Raw genomic sequence first — 20,216 nt, forward strand, 5'->3', positions numbered from 1 at the left:
GTCCCTGCGGCTCTGCGGTCTGTCAACATCTCCGTGGCGTCATGAAGAGTCAATTCACTTGAATGAGCCTTGATTTGAAAAAAAAACGAACTGTGAAACTATTTTTAACACCGTTATATTTAGTTGCGTGTTTTCCATTTCAATCTGCAAGTGGCATTTCTAATGCCTTGCCTGAAATAAAAAGAAACCCTTCCCAATTGACATTGCACTCTTGAGAGTGGGATGGGGGTGAAAGTGGCCTCCAAGGCACTGGGGTGGCACGCGCACTCGAGCGGAGCCTCGCCCACCGCCAGTGCCAAGCGGAGCGGCACAGCGCGCGCGCCCTGCGGCACCGGGGGCCCCATTCAATGCCCCCCCCCCCGTCCGCTCTCTCGTGTGCCCGTAGACTTGGGCGGTGGTGGGGGCCGTAGCGTGGCAGTGGTCTTGATGGAGTGGGGCCTGCTCTACCCCAACGGTTGAGAAGCATTCGTGCTGTTGTGTAGTGAAACACAAATCCTCATGAAGACATTGCCTTCACGTATCGAGGATTCGAGGGGCTATATGGGAAAATGGATTTGACACCCACGACAGTGAACTGCGGGCATGAGACTCCCGACTCGTGGTGCTGAACGTGGAAATCCAACAGCACCACTGAGTGATGAGGAGTGTGATCAGCGGACAGCCACAAGGCCGGCAGTTAATGGCAGTTAAGAGAGTTGAAAGGAAATTAAGGTACTGAAGTGAATTGAAGGGCTGATAAAAAAAGGGATGGAAGGGCAGTTAAAGTCCTGTTAAGCTGAGAGAAGCAGAAAGAGTGGCTGGGTTTTGAGAGCTCCACGTGAAGCTGTTCAATAACAATAATAATAGAAGTGTCACAGAGACAGTAGACACTACCGATTGTTCCAAGTGTGGAGCACTATATATTTTAAATTTAAATTGTGTTACCCATTTGGGTTGAAACGTACGCGATCGTCGGAGTCTTTTCTTACCGTTTGTATACGGGAGTCAAAATTGAGGCGAGCTTCCAAGTTGTTGCGCAAGTGGCTGTTGGTGGCTCAGCTGAGCAAGAGGCGGCGCTGTGCCCACATTCTCACCGCGCGTCTCCACAGAGCCGTTGCTGTGATTCGTTCACAAAGTGCAGCAGCAGACATTACGCCTCCTGCACATATCTGTCCCTCCACATATAAATATATATCAAGTTTTTTTTACACATCCCACCAGCGACGGTATGTATTATAAAATATATATAATCAGACAATATGGCTAAATCATATATCTGCTCTACCGCGTAAAATACATATATTATAGTATATTTATACATCCCATCAGCTGCCTGGCATTCTGGAATTGCATCATTGTCAAGCATCATAGGTTCAACACAAGTAAAACTCTGGATTGGTTTCGACATTCAGTGTCTGGTCAAAAAGAAATAGAAATCTTAATTTGATACGAGAACAAAACAAATGGAAGATTAAATCTTTATCGAAACTTACAAAAAAATTAACAGAACGCACTCTGTGATTAACATGATGGTACAGAATAGGCTTCATTCTTTGACATAACCTGAACTCTTAATACAAAGAAGAGCCACACATGCAGAGGCTAACCCTGCAGCACGAGGCGTGTCCGTGCTTATGCAGAAGACTGCTGGACACCCACTCCCTCTTGGCCCTTTCTGCTGTAATCGTTCTGCCATTCAATATCCTGCATTGAAGCAGGTTTATCCCCAATACTTACCAGCATTGGTCCAATGGCATTATGGCCTGCGATGAGAGTGCACGATAATGCAGCTTCCCGGTAAAACTACAAAGTTGGGTCAACGTTGGCACGCGGTTTGAATTGTTTTACCAATATTGGCCCAACGTCGCATGTTTAACTGGGTTACTGGCTTGCAACATGTCTCTGTCGCGCAAGTGTCAAACAAGCACGGCGTGTTGATCACCTCAGTCGGGGCCCGTGAGCCGGTGGTGGTAATGAGACAATTACATTCCGGATGTCGGCCTCGTATTCGCACAGCCGCAAGCGACCTCCTGCAGTGGTCGTCACGATATCGACATTTGAACGAACTGCAACATTCAACATTCAACAAGAGCACAAGGCGGGGAGAGATGCGTGTGTGGAATTAGACTACGAGACAAAAGGAGGAAGACGTGGATTGGGGGAGTTGGTGCAAGCTAGAGACACATTGATTGTTATCTGCTATGAAAAAGGGCCATTGCCCACAACATCGCCTTGATTTGCTTTAAGGCCGTTTCCGTGCGAATTTGTCGAGGTTTGTGTTAACTGTGCACAACTGCGAGCACAGCAGCAGCCAGCAGCAGCCAGCAGCAGGTGCGTTCATAGAAGAGAGTGCGAGCCTGGCCGGGGCGCGTCGCCAGGCGGGGCGGTGGCGGGTGGATGGAGACGCACGATGGAGTGGCAGCCCACACAGAGAAGGCGATCGATGCCTCTCCACCGCGCTCGTGGAATGGCATCGTGTGCAGGAGCTACACCGGATTGCTGCACCGGGATGGCGACAGCTGGCGAGGTGTTTATCCAGTGGTGGGATGATGGTGGCTGAAGCTGATAACGGCATTACATGGCAAGTCAACCCCCGACTGAGATTTGAACCCGCAGCCCTTCTGATTTGAGCACCATGCCCTGCCATGCACGGGGGCGCAGGCGCGTGCACTGCTGCATTTACTGCCGCCGCACGCCACTCATTAACCATTCGCGTCATTTTAAATGTAACAACATAAATGAGCAATTCGCCTCGACCATGCATATGTTCACCCACATAAAAAACAATAGTTGTGTTTTACACACCCCGTTGGTCAGCCGTGGGTATTTATTCGTAAAAATTTCCGTTCAGACCTTTGTTTATCCACTGCTAGATGAAGGACTGCCCACACTGTCAGTCATGGTAGAGGTTGTTTGACCATACTTCACCTCGCCGGTGTGTGTTGGTTTACCGCTATCAGATTTTGCACTTACACATACGGGTTTGTGCCTCGGTGATGTTAATCTGAATTCCTCCTTTGCAAATATTGAATGCTTCTCAATAACCCATGACGGAAGATTCCACAAGACTGCCAAATAGTTACCGCTTGGCCGGTCGTCATAGCTACTCCGGAATGTGTAAATATTTGTTATTCTGTGAATGCAGACGACTCAAAAACATCCAAACAGATGCTATTAAAAGTCACGATATTTGGTCTTCACATCGGCGTAACCTCAACTCATGCCATCTTTGACATGAATGTAATTCCTCTATGAGTGCTTTAGTTCATGGCATATGTGTTGTTATGTTTTATTATTTATATCTTCAACTATTAAACTATTTTTTATTTTACCAGGCAAGGCCCACTGAGCGATGTCGCTCTTTTTCAGAAGCGACCTCGCCACACATGGAAGCTCAACTAAGTGGCTTGATGACGTGGAGATTTAAAACTCTAAACGCACGTTTCTAATTGTGGAGGGAAAAACCGAAGGACCCGGAGAACAATCCATTCGGCCACAGGGAGAGAAACATGCAAACTGCAAATATACAGGCGTCAGGGTCGGGATCGAACCCACGACCTCCTGCATAACTACCAGGAGGTCGATTTACGACAACATTTAGCATTGCTATTTAATATATCCTCAATTATTTACATGTCCAATACATAGTTTTCATTAAATTACTTATTTAAGAAATCCTCGAACATAAAAAAGAATCACACATATCAACAAACATCATGCCATTATCCCCCTTTTGATGTTATTAGATGGCGCCAGAGTGGATATGAGAGGGCAACGCCCCTTATCCGGCGCCCAAAGTTTGCTTGTTATCGACAATAATTAAATCGGCGGCCTGATGACTTCCAATGATAGTGCGATTGCTTTGTCGTTAAATGGAGCTATGCAGCAACTTCTTCCTATTATCCGAGATTTGTGTGAATAATTAGAGAAAATTTGCTGATAAACCCACGGAGAGGATTCGCGAATTTGATCCCCCACACCTCTCTTTTGAAACACAACAAAACAACTAAAAAAGGTGAATTACGTAGAATTTCAATGTCTAGTGTTTGTGAAGTGGTATTCACCATTCTTCACCTTTCTATGCACTTGCCTCTGCTTGCTACAGCTTGGTTCAGCATATAAACAGCATTCTCCACAACTATGCTGAAGATAATTTAGAGTATGTGTTATAAAATTTTGCTTTGAATTGGGACGCATGTCTGACAGAGAGGGTCCTTACCTTGCAACATCTGGCAGTTCACCAGTATCATTTCGACCAAGCCTGACTCTGCTGACGAGACATTGAATGTTGAAACCAGCCAAGATATGTATTGTGTTGAATCAATACTGCTGAAATGAAGCACTCCTACAGGGCCGTGTGGCTGATGGGACGTGTACACAAACATTCTAATGTTGAGGGACAGGAATGTGAAAGAGGGTTGTTGTCTGTTTATTTAATTTGGTTCTTGTGGAGACGAGTCTGCCGCCAGGATTGGCCACGAGAGTTAACGATCGTGAGAGTGTGTGATGGCACCTGCTGTGCGTGACCCGTGCGAAGTTTCCAACTGTTCTCTCTGCGCCTCCGTCTCATTTACGCTCGGGGTCCGTCACCAGCCAAATCTCTGTCCATCGCGTGCGCCAATAAGCCAAAAGCATTCCTGCGAAACGTGCCCTCGAAGAGGTCACGTCGATGTCACCACTTCCTTTCAACCCTAATTGTGCTAAATGTGGCGGCACACCACACCTCGTTCGCCCTCCTCCTCCTCGATGGCGGGTTCACCACGCCACGCTCGCTCGTTGTGACGCGAGGTCTCCGGTGTTGGTGGGGTGCAGCTGTACGCACTGAACGCCTTTCGAGAAACACAAACCGTCAATGAGGGAAGCCTCTTCTATTACCTGTATTCTTTGCTTCAAAAGGACCATGGCAGATCTGAGGATGAACGCTGATCCGTGGTGAGAGAAATATACCGAGTCACGGGACTTGAGCCTATGGGAGGTGGCCTCGTAGTTTATGGACATTTCGCCATTCGGTATTTGTGTTCAAGAACACAGGCACGTTATGGGCAGGTGAGGAGCTCATTGCGAATCCGAGTCTCGCTTTCACGGGAGACCTGAATTCCAAAGACACAATATGAAACGTCTACCAAACCCAGTTACGATTGCCATACGTTTACCCCGAAAAAAACTCAAGGTGTACGTGATATCAAATTTAAAAATGTTTAAATTTTTTATATGAATACGTTGATAATGTCAACAAGATGAAAGCATGTGATTCCAATTATCCAGGTGATTCAAGCAGATAATCCACGCAGCGGGAATCGTGAGTGGGACACAGATACGCGTATTTGTCAGATGTGCATGTGTGTCAACCCCCAATGCGTGCATCGCGAATGAAGGAGCATTCTCGCATTCATTCATTCGGTAGATTCGCATCACAATCTTGCTGTCATTAAGCCGCATCAAGTTGGTGGGAATCACCTAATATATCACTCATTAACAGTGGACTCCTCTTTGGGGATAGTGGAATGCAGCCAGTGTTTGGGTGTAGCAGTCACAATGATGGACAGGGCGGCTTGCATTTAAAACAATAATCACAGTTGGTGTATATTTGAGTTTCTTTAGGCTCTGGTTCAATGTGTGCTGTAGTGTCACATCATAGGGTGATCCAGATGTCCTGTGACCACCAATTAATTGAGCCCTGACATTTATATTTAAATTTAAAATAAACCTTACTTTAAAAGTATTAAGTTTTAGAGAATTAAATGGGGATCACAAGACATCTGGACCACCCTGAAAATGTAGTGATGAGCGAAAGCGTCGTGGTTAGTGCACTACGCTACGAATACGCCGACCTGTGGCGATCATCTAAACCTGTCCTGGGCCTCCCCTAGGTCGCCTCAGCCTCGAAATGAGTACCTGGTTCGGTGTGCAAACATCGCCGCGAGAGTTACAAAGGTGGCCGGACGTGGGGTTGGCGTAACCCACCTCTTTGTATGCCGTGCTGGCTTTCGTAGCACTTGCACCCTCAGTCTGTGAAATGCTATACGCCGTGTAACGTGGGGTACAGGCGGGGTACTGGCAAACCCACCCCCTTGTATTCCACAGCGCCGGCCTTCATAGATGCTTGCTACTCGCTACAAACAGCACTTGCCCCTACAACCTGTTGAGGCTATACGGGTGATTTTTGTCTTTGCTGTGTTGACGTGTCCGTGGGACGCGTGATTTCACCGCTAAGCCTCCCCACTTCCCCCTCCTTTCTCTCATGATCGCAGCATTTCTCTTCTTTCCAGGGACGCTTGTGGGGGGCCAGCTCTGAAGTCGACAGTCACGGACTGGGACTACAAATCAGCACTAGACATTTGTAAACGCATCGACTCAAATTAGGGCTATGGAGTAAACAGCTCGACGTTGCAATGTGACGGACAGTCATAGAGTGATTATTGCCGTGCGACCTCTTTGGACGATTTGGAGCTGGGACCAAAAACAGGAATGTGGCCGGTGAGGAAGAATATTTGGGGCTACCGAAAGTGGGGACTTAATCGTAAATAATCATCGACGCATACACATGAGAGGTAATAAACTATTTAAATTATTTTTTATTCTGATCACATTTGCAATTTCCCCATACAGACCGGCCCACCGGCCCTCGGAATGGTCCGGCCCACCAGCCATTTTCTCTACGGCCAGTCCGGGCCTGACTGTAGCAAGTTAATTATCCTTGTGAATGTTCAACGTGGCGGTGATGGTGGTCTTCACCTGCCTGCTTACTATAGCATTGAGACGGTGGTGGAGCATTCCACATTCCTATGGCATTGGCAAGTCTATCCCGTAGGACGGTCACTTCCGGACCTACCATGAATTTGGGCCACACATTTTTTCCAACGATTATTGGGAAATTATTTAAAGGGCTTCATGATAGAGATGGCTCTGTAAAGGGCATTTGCAATTCAAAGAGTGACACGCGTGCTCGTATCGTGACGCATCCTGATGAGTGACCCCGTTCGTGCCAGGCTGCCATAGGCTGCTGCGGAGCCGTGCAGTATGGTGAAGTATGGTCGAATAGCCCCCAGGGCCCGCACGGCGCAGTAGGGTGGCCCTCATCCAACACTGGCTGTGTTTGTACATCCTGACTCATACCGCTAACATTTTAACTTGGCACACACAGTCTCGCGCCATTCGGAGTGCTGTGTACGGTTCCATTATCACGAGATGTCTATCACTGAAGACCACACAAGCCTCCAGCCTCTCTACCGCAGGCAAGGGGAATGTTGCCGCAGTGTCGTGGGTCCAGGGCCTTGCAATCCAGCTTCGCCGGCTCGATCTCCCGACGCAGTAGTTGAAGCAATAGTGCAAGTTTCTTAAGCCGTCTCCGCCTCTGCCCAGCCAGCAGTGGAAATGGGTGCGCCACAGTGAGCCTATTGGAAACCCGCCTGTGGGGGGGGGGGGGGGGTAAAGTCTGGGTACTAAAGATAGTAATAATGTTGACTTGTAACGTGTTGCCGCACGGTATTTGCTTATTGTCGAAGACAGAGAAGAACTCGGAGGCACAAGGAACCACAGAAAGGCGGGAAGGCAACCAGCTGACGCCAACAATTGCCCAAGCTCTGCGTGCTCTCCATATTAAGGTGTTATCGGCCAATTCATTGGTGTTGCTATGTGGAAGAAAACCGGAGCACCCGAAAAAAAATCATTCGTGCAAGAGGCCAACACTCATACAGATGCAAACAGATGGCGATTAGTGCACTTGTTGTATACATGACGAGCCAGGGTATTGCACCTCCTCGACGCCCACGGGAAGGGAGTTTCACAACATCTGTGCGGTGATCCACTCACCCTTGCTGCTGCCTCCACAGTGCTAGACCACAGGCTAAGTGCAGCAGCGTATCCACCGCCGCCCAGGCACTCACGCCTCCAAAGACATTTCATCGACATGGAACGGTCAGCCAATAGCAGGGGCGTGAGAAACAAGACTCAATTACTAAACAATATTTTATTTTACCAGGTAAGGCTCACTGATCTACATAGCTCTTTTTTCAGAAGCGACATGGCCACAAATGATAGCTCAACGAAGTGGCTATTAATATGGAAATGTATAGCAGCCAAATACTCAAAACGCGTGCTGTTTCTGAATGTGGAAAACCCAAAAGGACCAGGAAAAAAAATCTACGCGACCATGGAGAGAACAAACGTCAGGGTCGGGATAGAACTCACAACCTCCTGTATATCAGGCGAGGTGATAAAGCAGGCGTTAAGATGTTAAACACCAATCATATACCTTTTGCAAGGAATCATGTGTGCATTAACCACACGTACTTGTGGTGAACATGCAAACGAACATGCTCTTTTAATATGTGCAGTCTTTGAAACTGACAGGCCAAAACCAGAGACAGCCTTCTTTATGGCATTGTCTCACCAGTGTTAGACTAGAGAACGCCAAAAAGCGAAAACTACAAAGACAATGCACGTATCAGAGCATGTATAGCTTGGGTCGAGCAGTTATGTTATTTTTCATCAATTTTTTATACTGCTAAAAAAGTCCCATAGCGAGGTTAACGAGTAGGGCTGCAACTGATCGTTATTACTGCACGGCGTGCCCAGAGAGAGGTGTCTGCTGCTGCTGCTGCTGCTGCTGTGAGTGGCAGCGAAACGTCGACCCCCAGCACCCCCTCCCCACACCCACTCTTCAGGGGCAATAACCGGTAATCGTCTAAACATAATTATCGGTTATCCGATGATTTTTTTAATCACCCTTGTAGATAAATAACAAGACGACTCAACACATTCATTAAAGGAAAACATGTGCCACGAAGAAGGGTCTAAACGTCGCCTCATATATTTGTTTTCTCTTGCAAGGCCGCACAATGTTATGAACAGGGAACTCATTGAGATGTTTGTTGCTTGTGCACCACTGCCAACCCAGCAGCAGCAGCAGGATAGCCGCCTTACACGCGTGTAGCGCGCTGCTCATGTGAAGCAACGTGGCATCAGCACCCGGGAGGCCCTTCGCATGAACCATCGCGAGTGACAACTCCTCAACCAGCGCTGCCTCACGGCTTGGGGCGATCAGGGCGCGGTATCCAGTCGGGATCACAATATGGGTTCTCCAGATCGGCCAGGACTGCACCTACGAACACCAGTTTCACATTCCGCTCGGCTCAAATTCCCACCGTGTTTTGCCAGTCTGGCTGTCACCGAATAAAGATACCCAACACCAGACCATGCAAGACCACCTGAAACAAGATTGATGAGCGTTTGCAGCATTTTAATTGCTTAAATATGTTGCCATTTGCTTGATATCACACGACTATTGCAGAGGGTTGACCATCACTATCATCACCAGCTGAGATCCACCCACTGCTAGATAAGGTCTCCCGAGAGCCATCGCATATCTCAAGGACTTGCGATGTAACGGATCCGTGTTGCAGGTGCGCGCGACTTGATGTCATCGCTTCCATCTTCGCGATGCACGTCCTCTCGGTCCCTTGGCTTCTACTCCGGAGTAAGTCTCAATCACCTTCCGTCGTCCCGTCTGGCGGTGTGAGTGAGCAAGTCGTAACGAAGCACTCTTCCCTGTTTGATAGACACAGCCCAGGCTCCAACATCTCAGTTAAATCGATTTCTGCCATAATCTTACACTACCGGTGAATGCAGTGGCTCTTAACCTTTATTGCAGCCTGCACCCCTTTGGTTCTCAATCCTAAAATAATGTTTTGATAAATACATGGGGGTTTGATGAAACACAGTAGTTGTACTTACATGCCCGTGCTTAATTTGTTTTCAATGATTTACCTTCAAAAAATATCTTCCCATGTCTCGCAACCCCAGAAAGGGCATCTGGCATCCCCAGGGGGTGGGTGCACCCCAGGTTAAGAACCACTGGATTAATGGATATATCCATGAAAGTGCTGTCAAAGAACGCATCTCTATTTTCCACGTGGTCCTGAGAAGCGACGGTGTTTATGAATGCACCTGCATCCATAGAGACGATGTGGGCATGTGTGTGCTCCTCAAAAAAACACATACGTGTGTACTCGTGTCAACAACAACACGCGTGTGCGTGCGCGTGCGTGCCCCACCAGAGCACGCGCGTGCCAAACTCATCCACGCCCCCCGGCACGTTGTGGCGCGAGTCGTGATCACACGCTCACACGCACAGCAAGTCGTGGACCTGTTCACCTCGATAGGGGCATCGTATCTACAACACAGTCAAGTGCCTGCCTCTCCTCCCAAAAACAAGTGGGGAGACGCAGAGATCATGACGCAGGTGGCTACGAGCCCTGCTAGGTCCGACGTGAGCGAGCGTGCAACCCGGCGAGAGCTGGGACACACCGAGACGTCAGGACACATTATTTTCAACTCGTGCAGCTGCCGTCCAAATGCTCCCGCGACTCGAGACACCTCACGAAGCTTTGCTTCAAACTAAACCATTGCGTTGAGAACCTAAATAAAGAAAAACAATGTATTTCTACCTGAATAATATCAACCCAGAATGTTGTGTATGATTTGGAACGGCCGTTATGTTTACCGTATCAAATGCAGAAACAGGAACACAACACACGTTTTTGGCGAGCAATTATCATTACAATGAAAGTCAAATAAATACAAGAGACCCTTGAATATCGCGGATTTGTCGTTCGCTGTTTCGACCTATCACGGGCAACATTTTTTTATACCAATTTAGCTATCGCGGGGGTTAGTTTTGGCCTTTCGCAGGTATACTGTACCTGGCAGTACTGCACCATTGGCTGGTACCGCGCGGTGCGGAGTGGGCGAGGGACCCGAGGCAGTCGAACCTCGCCCCTTTGCCGTGCAAAAATCTCGCGGACAAAGACAAAGATCACCCATATAGCCTTAACTTACGTTTTGGGCAAGTGCTGTTAGTAAGCACCTTTGAAGGCCGGCTGGCCAACACCAAATGTCGCCTAGGTACTCATTTAAGACTGAGTCGACCTAGGGGAGACTGGTGCTGGGCGTGAGTGGGAATCGAACTCGGATCGCCGATTTGAAGCTTTCGTGACTGCAAGGATTCATATTCTTAGGTTTTTTCGGTAAAGTCACGTAGGTAAAACATCAAAATTAATAAAAATAAAATAAAATAAAAATCACGACGTTTCGGAGGCAACACAAGTCTCCGTCATCAGGTGGGACCGTCACAGCCAGATTAGCTGCATCAAGTGAGGCAATGATTCAAGATGTAATCCCTTAAAAGCAAGTTGAGGGGGGAGGAGAGGGGGGGGGAGCTCATCAGAATGTGGTAGCCAATGAATGGAACGTATCGGGAGGGAGGGGGGCAGGGCTCAAAGACGGCACGGAGTGCCACGTACAACGCATCGGGAGGGGGAGGGGGGTGGGGCCAAAAGGATGGACGACGGCTTGGACGTGGTTGTGCGCAAGCAACTACTGCTGCACATGACAACGCATTGGACAGAGAGGGGGGGAGGGGAGGCCTGATACACATGATAGAAAATAACGAAAATGCCCATGTTTATGTAATGCGGGCGTAAACGACCTCCCGGAAGTGACGTCATGGGGGGAGGAGTTACGTCACGTGGGGGAGAGGGTAAGGGTCTATAAGGGGGGTAACCGGAAGCAGTCGGGAGTGATCGGGGACTGGGAAAAGTGAGAGGCCACGCAGGGCGAAGGGTGAGAGAGAGTGGCGAGGTCGCCACACACCCGAGCCACGAGGATCGGCACCGTCGGCCAACGGTGACCGACCCCGGGGCAGGAGGAGCAGCGAGGAGGCTGCAGAGAGCAGCGGGTCTGCAAGGGAGGAGTCGGCAGCAGGGGTCTGCACGACGTGACAGCGGCGGGGCTGCTAGGAGGGAGTTTGGGCTACGTGAGCGACAGCAACCTGGGGCTGCAGAGTGGAGAGTATATAGGGGAGTACCGTGAGGGAAAAGAGATCGAACCCAAATAAAGGACACAGGACAGAGAGAAGCGTCCGAGTCTTTTATTACACTGGTGTCAAAGTGTAACGGTATGGCTAAACAACTGAGAAAGAAGAATATTCCATCTCCGGCATCGGCTTCATCTTCCGACGACGATGACCTTCCTCCTGCGGTGGATCCGACTCTGGCAGAGGAGGAGATCCGTGCTGGGATGAGTGCGGGTCCAGGGGTCCAAGATGTCGCCGCGTCGGCGGACCAGTCTGCACCAAAGGACGCGGATTTGAGATGGAGTCAGATGGCGGAGCAACTTGAAACTCTCAAGAACGTGCTTGCACAGTTGTGTGCGCTTGTTATGCCGAGGACGGCATCGGAAGGCGATGTTGGTGGTCCGCAGGAGCCCGGGTTGTCTTCAATGTCGACGCCATCAGCCACGCGGCATGAAGACGCCATCTTGGGCGTGGCGCACGACGAAAGGCGGGAAGCCGCCATTTTGGGCCCTCCGCGACGGAAGGCCGCCATCTTGTCGACACCACGCTGCGACGCCATGTTGAACATGCCACCGGAAGAGTCAGCGGCTGGAGGGAACGCGCCAAGGCGTCGCAGTCGTCACCTAACGACTGTTGAGGAATTCTCCATCGGGGGCGATTGGAGTGCGTTCGCCTGCAGATTTTTGGCAGCGGTGCGCTCGGCGAGGTCGACTGACGCCGAGGCATTAGAAGTTCTTCCGACTCTCCTTGATGATGAGTCCGTTAGATTCTTTCGCTCTATAAAAGCCGCAAAGAAGAAAACATTGCGTGGTGTGTTCGACGAAATGGCAGACGCTTACGAGCCGCCGGATGACGCTCATCGCCGGTTTGTGCAACGACAACGCGCACCCGAGGAGTCTCCGGTGGCGTATAGGGGCGCGGTACTGGAGCTGGCAATGGCCGCATACCCGGAGATGGAGCCTGACCTGTTGGAACCTCTCATCCTGGGGAAGATGTTGGAGTTGTCCCGGGATCTCGGCATTCCCATGCCGGTGTGCGGTCACGAGAAGCTCACATCCCGGGCTGCGGCTAAGTGTCTGGATGCCCAGTTCAACCTGCGCCAGTGGAAGCAGGTTACGGCGTGGACGGGTGGGCCCATCATCGAAGGGGGAGCCATGGGTTGGGACCCCAAGAAAGCTGTTTATGTGCCGGACGACAGGAGCCCGCAGGAGCTGTCGGCTGCCGCTGCTCCGTGGCCGGAGCCGCGGGCTGCGCCGCCGACACGGCCGCGTCGGGACGGGGCGCCCGCAGCAAGGCGCAACAACATCGACTGCTTCCGCTGCGGGCGTAAGGGCCATTATGCCAGGGACTGCTGGGCCCGCGTCCCGGGTCCGCCCCAGCAGGAGGCCTCGACAGCGGCCACTCCAAGGAAGGATTCGCCAGCACAGACGAGCCGGCCGTGACGCGGCAGGGGAAAGCAGACCCAGCTCGGGGTGCGCCTACCACGGCTGCGGAACCTTTGAGGCCCGCAGCCCTTCCTACCCCGCCGCGGACACGATCGCGGGACGCCTCTGATGCTGCGCCTTCGAAAATAGGGGACCGGGACGTTGCCAGGCCTCCAATAGCGACAGACGAACTTCAGCCTGTCGCTCTTAAAACCCTGCCACGTTCCCGCTCGGCGGGAGGGCCACCGACCGTCCGGGACGGCCCGGCGACCTGCACCCGCTCGAAATCCCTCACATTTCGTTAATTATTGTGTTGTGTTCTTGTTCTTTCCGTATATTATCGTGTGTTCTGTGTCCTTTTTCGTATTCGGTCGTGTTCGCTCGCATTGCTTATTAGAGTTGTGTTCAGCCGAGGTCGGCTGGATTTTCTCTACGGGGGAGGGTGGTGTAATGCGGGCGTAAACGACCTCCCGGAAGTGACGTCATGGGGGGAGGAGTTACGTCACGTGGGGGAGAGGGTAAGGGTCTATAAGGGGGGTAACCGGAAGCAGTCGGGAGTGATCGGGGACTGGGAAAAGTGAGAGGCCACGCAGGGCGAAGGGTGAGAGAGAGTGGCGAGGTCGCCACACACCCGAGCCACGAGGATCGGCACCGTCGGCCAACGGTGACCGACCCCGGGGCAGGAGGAGCAGCGAGGATCCTGCAGAGAGCAGCGGGTCTGCAAGGGAGGAGTCGGCAGCAGGGGTCTGCACGACGTGACAGCGGCGGGGCTGCTAGGAGGGAGTTTGGGCTACGTGAGCGACAGCAGCCTGGGGCTGCAGAGTGGAGAGTATATAGGGGAGTACCGTGAGGGAAAAGAGATCGAACCCAAATAAAGGACACAGGACAGAGAGAAGCGTCCGAGTCTTTTATTACATTTATACCAATGCTGGCTGAACAATGAAGAGAGTACTGTTAAACACTGGGGATGTTAACACTCGGTAAAGTAAAGTAAAATAGTGCCTGTCAGATAAGATGGTCCAAAAAAGTGTAATTAAGTCTTTTTTGCGTGGTTGATAACATCTTTCCAATGATTACTAAGTTTGTACCCATCATCACGGTTGAAATTATGTCTGTGTTTGTATATTTGTATGGCTTCGTGTACAAACCTTTGATGGTAGCCAGGAGGTTTGCAGAGAACCTTGGTCTCGGAAAAGACAATTTCATGAGAGCCCACCGAGTTGTAGCAATGATCGGCAACGGCCGAAGAATCAGTTCTGCCGTGTTTCAGATCTGACATGTGCTCGCGGACACGATCAGAAACATGACGTTTCGTTTCTCCAATGTAGCAATCACCACAAATGCAACTCAATTTGTAGACTCCAGGATACTGTAAGTCAGGAACGACATCCTTCACAGATGGAATCAGATCACGGATTTTATGCACTGTACTGAATCGGATTTTATGCACTGTACTGAATCGGATTCAGTACAGTGCATACAATCCGTGATCTGATTCCATCTGTGAAGGATGTCGTTCCTGACTTACAGTACAGATCACGGATTTTATGCACTGTACTGAATCCGATTCAGTACAGTGCATAAAATCCGTGATCTGAATCGGATTCAGTACAGTGCATAAAATCCGTGATCTGATTCCATCTGTGAAGGATGTCGTTCCTGACTTACAGTATCCTGGAGTCTACAAATTGAGTTGCATTTGTGGTGATTGCTACATTGGAGAAACGAAACGTCATGTTTCTGATCGTGTCCGCGAGCACATGTCAGATCTGAAACACGGCAGAACTGATTCTTCGGCCGTTGCCTATCATTGCTACAACTCGGTGGGCTCTCATGAAATTGTCTTTTCCGAGACCAAAGGTTCTCTGCAAACCTCCTGGCTACCATCAAAGGTGTGTACACGAAGCCATACAAATATACAAACACAGACATAATTTCAACCGTGATGATGGGTACAAACTTAGTAATCATTGGAAAGATGTTATCAACCACGCAAAAAAGACTTAATTACACTTTTTTGGACCATCTTATCTGACAGGCACTATTTTACTTAACTTTACCGAGTGTTAACATCCCCAGTGTTTAACAGTACTCTCTTCATTGTTCAGCCAGCATTGGTATAAACATGGGCATTTTCGTTCTTTTCTATCATGTGTATCAGGCCTCCCCTCCCCCCCTCTCTGTCCAATGCGTTGTCGTGTGCAGCAGTAGTTGCTTGCGCACAACCACGTCCAAGCCGTCGTCCATCCTTTTGGCCCCGCCCCCCTCCCCCTCCCGATGCGTTGTACGTGGCACTCCGTGCCGTCTTTGAGCCCCGCCCCCCTCCCTCCCGATACGTTCCATTCATTGGCTACCACATTCTGATGAGCTCCCCCCCCCTCTCTTCCCCCCTCAACTTGCTTTTAAGGGATTACATCTTGAATCATTGCCTCACTTGATGCAGCTAATCTGGCTGTGACGGTCCCACCTGATGACGGAGACTTGTGTTGCCTCCGAAACGTCGTGATTTTTATTTTATTTTTATTAATTTTGATGTTTTACCTACGTGACTTTACCGAAAAAACCTAAGAATATCGGATCGCCGAGTTCGTAGCGTGCAAACCGTAGCACTACCGCTCCCCACTCGCTGACAAATAAACACACCAGCTTTAGATCATCATTATCATTGGTAAGTATAGTATTTATTCAGTATTTATACTATTTATTGTCTAATAATGTTTTTTTGTATAGGGTTTTTGCACGTTTCTTTCAATTTTTGCCATACAGTATAGTACTTATTTTAATTTTTGGTTGCTGTGTACCTAACCCTATTATTTAGGTAAGCATTAAGTTTTGAATATCGTAACCCCCGCGAATATTCAAGCGTCTCTTGTATTACATTAGACATTGAGACTTTCCAGTAATGTAACTCGGGTCTCGAAGCTGTCGGTTGCATACAGATTCAACACAATGGTTCACACGTCTTCAGCAAGTAACACGCAGAGTCTGAATCATAGGCGGGGTAAAGAGCTCTGCTCATGTAGAGGCTAAACGTTCACCAGCTAGACTACAACCGTTGTTGAGTGTGTGCGGGTGAAGCGTTAAATGTGGATTGTTTATGCGTTCGGCGATGGGCATTGCATGAGCCTAGAGCACAGCGAGCTGCGTTGAGCTCTGATCTCATTCACCTGCTGGGCCACCACCCTGTGAACCACCGCAGGAGTCCCACCGGCAGCGCGGGAACTCTGGGCAGCGACTCGAGCTGATCAGGATTGTGGCCAGACGTAGCGGTTTAGATACCGAGAGGGTGCGCGCACCACGCAATCACCCCGGCGACCCAAGTTGAAGTTCTGGCCACAGCTAACATTAGTGGTGACGAATAAAATCTGGAATTATCCTGAGCCCCAACACCCCCTTCGCCAAAACCCACACTAGCAGGCACGGCAAACTATGGTCAAATGACCCCCAATGGTCAATTCAGCTGCATGGAGGCTGGGTCGGTGGTGGGGCATGGCGCCCCCCCCATGCCGGCTCACGGTCTCCTCATGGTGCTACCCCGATCTGCGTGGCTCAGCTCGAGACCTGGGAACCGGGGAAGGGTTGATACTGCCAGTCACCGTCGTGGAACTGGTAGCTTATACAGCGTGTACTCAAGATAACGACGCAGAATCACAATCACTATCCTGGAGGAATCCGATGAGCTATGTAGCTCTTTTTCACAGGTGTCCAGTAGGGGCGGGTCAGAAAGTTACAACAACAAACTGTACACAAACTGATAGGAGTGCAAATTATAGTAAAGGTAAGCAAGTCACTAAAATGAATGAAAAATAAAGCATTTCACTACAAATTGCAAAAGTAATAAATTCGTGCCGATTTCTCAACAGCAAAAACAAAAACAGTCCCAGACCACACTAAGACAACACACAGTCCCTCAATAAAATCGCACATTAAAATTACCAGAGGGACATCCAAAGACACCTTTTAAAAAATCGGAAACAGAAATTGAAATCTCACTGCCCGATTAAACATCACTCATCCCTTTCTCTGAAGCCAGTTACCCTGTAGGTCTCGGTGTAGCGCACCGCTCTATCGCATGGCACATGCGGGGGCATAGAGCAGGTCCTGAAATAACGTAGGCGCATTTTTGCCCTGTCCTGCACTTAGCGGGGGTTGTTTGGGGGACCCCTAAAATGGTAAAGAATAGAAACCCACACTCCCAAAGCCAAAAACCTAGCAAGCGTGTGAGGCAATGTGAGGGGTTTTGCCACACCGCCTTCTACTACCCAGCACGTCGCCCCACAGGCTCCACAGTCACCTGCCCTGCGCATGGGTCCACGTCCATCCAATCACTATCCATGCTCAACCGTGTTTAGTCTTCAGAAATATGACCAGATCGGGAATATTTCGAGTGATTTGCTCACAAACCCTATATTATGATACTTTCCAAACACCCTGCTGCCTGAAGACCGGGGTTGGAATTTTTTTTCTTATTGAAGGCCCAATAAAACTTTCTTTGCTGGGGAACGACAAGTCACTTTTGTCACTCCCAGAGGCGCTATCAGCGACAGAAGTGTCTGAGTAGACTAAATTAAAAACACGTTGATGAAAATACTGAAAATATTCCCCTCTAGTACTCGATTAGTGCAGCTAAGATGTTTGCAGTGATGGGTCGTTTGAAATGAAGTTACTGGTCTCCTGCAGTCCTTGAACCATAGATGCCCACCCCTGGTGCAAACAGAGTGACGATTTGGTGGTTGGGCCTCTATGCACAAGGTGGTGAATATTTCTGTTCGAGCCAGGACTAACAGCCAACGGCTGCCACCTTTCCCACTCAACCAAACCCAGACAGATTTCTCAGTTAGCCTAGGTTAAGATCAACACTGCAATCTACCGTGTTAAAGTTCAAAGTGATACCACCACCAGATGTCGGTAAAAAATAATTTATACCACCCGAAAAAACGCCAATTCCTGAACCGTTCATGTAAAACTCAGACAGGTGTGAATCCAATACCCTCTATGGGTATTTTGGGAAATAATTAGAGTGATGGTTGTGTTGCGTGGTGGCTTGATGGTGGGTCCCCCACCCCTGCAGCCCCGGGCTGTGGCAGTTACCTCAAGGCGGTGTGGTGCCCGGGGTGGCCGTGGGGCTGGGATTTTGCAGTAGGAGGTGCAGGCCCTGTCCTTGCGGAGGAGGCACAGGCAGCGGCTTGGGCTCTGCGACCCCGTGGCAGCCTCTCGCCGTCCGCGAACCCGCGACCCCGTGACCCCGTACGGCACCAATCGTCTGCAAGAGAGGAGAGGTTTGCTCACTCTTCAGAGTGCGTGGTTTCAAGTTTCAAGTGTATTTTGTTGAACCAGGTGAGAACTCAAGAGGCCAGGATAGAGTCTCATTTGCAAGGATGACCTGGGTCACCAAATTGACAAAATCAATCAAAAAGAAAGTGCAATAACAAAGCAAACATAAATCAGACCAAAACTAAACCCCGTTACAGAAAGTGGTGCACAAACATAACCAATATTTAATAACATAAATTTCCAACAAATTACTTTTAAAAGTCAGACAGTGATGGTAACAGATCGGGAGTAGCACCAGTGATCTTACAAACGGCCATCGTGTCGGCTGTGCCTATCCAATTTCTGAGGAATATGCACATGTTCTGCTGTTGCCACCCTTTTGTTAATCCACCGCTGAATGAGGGCCTCACCAAGGAGTAGGTCAGCCAAACCGACCAAAGCATTCGCAGTGCCCTCCCCGGCAGAGCCGCTCTCCAAGCCCCGTTGTCTCACCGTGTGACTGTCAAACGCATGGTGGAAAACATCACGTAGTCCGTGCGGCGGTGCTCACCGGCGGGGTGCGTGCACCCACACGATGTCCAGGTGGCAGAAGTAGATGCACTCCCGGTCCGCGAGGTTGTGGCATGCGCAGCGCCGGCATCGCCACCGCCACGACGCCGCCGCCACCGCGCCGCCGGGTATGGCCCCCTCGTCTCCCCATCCCTGTGGCACCGTCACACCTACCTGGGCCACCACAGGCACCCCTGTGTGCGTGACAAAGACAAAGATCCCCCATATAGCCTTAATAGACTTTAAGGGTCAAGTGCTGTTCACCAGCACATATTGAGGCCAGCATGACACACGAGGGGGTTGATGTGGCTAGCACCATGCCCAGTCGCTTTTGTCTCCTGAGTGGCAATGTTTACACATCGCACAAGATACTCATTTCATGCTGGGTCTACCTAGGGGAAGTTTAGGACCAATATTTGCCTCTGTAATTGGTCGTGAGCGAGAGTTGAACCCGGATAGCCGGGTGCGCAGTGCATGCGCTAACCCCATACCGCTCCCGGCAGTGCATGACACACGCGCCGATAGAGAGACGCGTGCTGAGTGCTGGCAGCAACAACATATCGCTGAGAGACTGCAGGCGACGTGCTTGTTTTCCACAGTCGTGCCCTGCAGGCTATAGACAAACTATCACAGGCTTACTTGATATTCAGTCACAGTGCTGTCCCTGCTCAAATTAGTATGTGAAGCTGTGGTGCTCATTTCCTGTTTACAGCCCGCCCTGAGCAAGTGGTGGACATTCCACATTCAAGGTAAATGTGGAAATTCCATGATATATTCATGGAACAAGCAATGTTGGCTTCCCCACAAAGTAGTACCTATTTTATCTACCTGCACAGAGATGATAGGCTGAGTCAACCCCCAACCAGGATTTGAACTCGCAACCTTCCGACTGTGAGCCGCTCGCTCTACTGCTGATCAAGCCACCTGGCCGGCCCTTGATAGAGACAGTTTGTTATATTTGTCTGTGTTTGCCTCCACAATGGTGAGATTGAAGTCACCTAATTATTGACGGTCGTATGTCAATCAATCGCGTGGCAAGGGCAGCTCGCTCACCGCGGCCGGGCAGCGTGAAGGGCAGCAGGAGAGTTAGCAGCAGCACGTCCATGCAGACCCCTCTCCTCTCTCTTCTCCTCCTC

The 20,216-nt window shown here is 50.0% G+C and overlaps 1 protein-coding gene across 1 annotated transcript; it reads right to left on the bottom strand.

Moving 5' to 3' along the window:
• Nucleotides 1–9,205: 9,205 nt before the first annotated feature.
• On the bottom strand, nucleotides 9,206–20,216 carry LOC144724916 (endothelin-3-like). Its single transcript, XM_078604210.1, has 4 exons — nucleotides 20,134–20,216; nucleotides 19,082–19,274; nucleotides 18,349–18,520; nucleotides 9,206–9,528 (listed from the first exon to the last, which is right to left on the bottom strand). Exons 1-4 carry the CDS (start codon nucleotides 20,183–20,185, stop codon nucleotides 9,469–9,471), a joined length of 477 nt encoding a protein of 158 aa, XP_078460336.1. The 5' UTR covers nucleotides 20,186–20,216; the 3' UTR covers nucleotides 9,206–9,468.

The sequence above is a fragment of the Lampetra planeri genome, chromosome 22, assembly GCF_965212315.1.
Source record: "Lampetra planeri chromosome 22, kcLamPlan1.2.h2, whole genome shotgun sequence".
In the NCBI taxonomy this organism is placed as follows: domain Eukaryota; kingdom Metazoa; phylum Chordata; class Hyperoartia; order Petromyzontiformes; family Petromyzontidae; genus Lampetra; species Lampetra planeri.

Excerpts from the sequence above, each read along its gene's own strand:
- LOC144724916 (XM_078604210.1), bottom strand. The coding sequence starts at position 20,185 with ATGGACGTGCTGCTGCTAACTCTCCTGCTGCCCTTCACGCTGCCCGGC. Across the intron at positions 19,275-20,133 it reads CTTCACGCTGCCCGGCCGCG|GGGTGCCTGTGGTGGCCCAG; the intron begins GTGAGCGAGCTG and ends TCACGCACACAG. Across the intron at positions 9,529-18,348 it reads GGGCACCACACCGCCTTGAG|GGAAGAGTGCTTCGTTACGA; the intron begins GTAACTGCCACA and ends TCTATCAAACAG.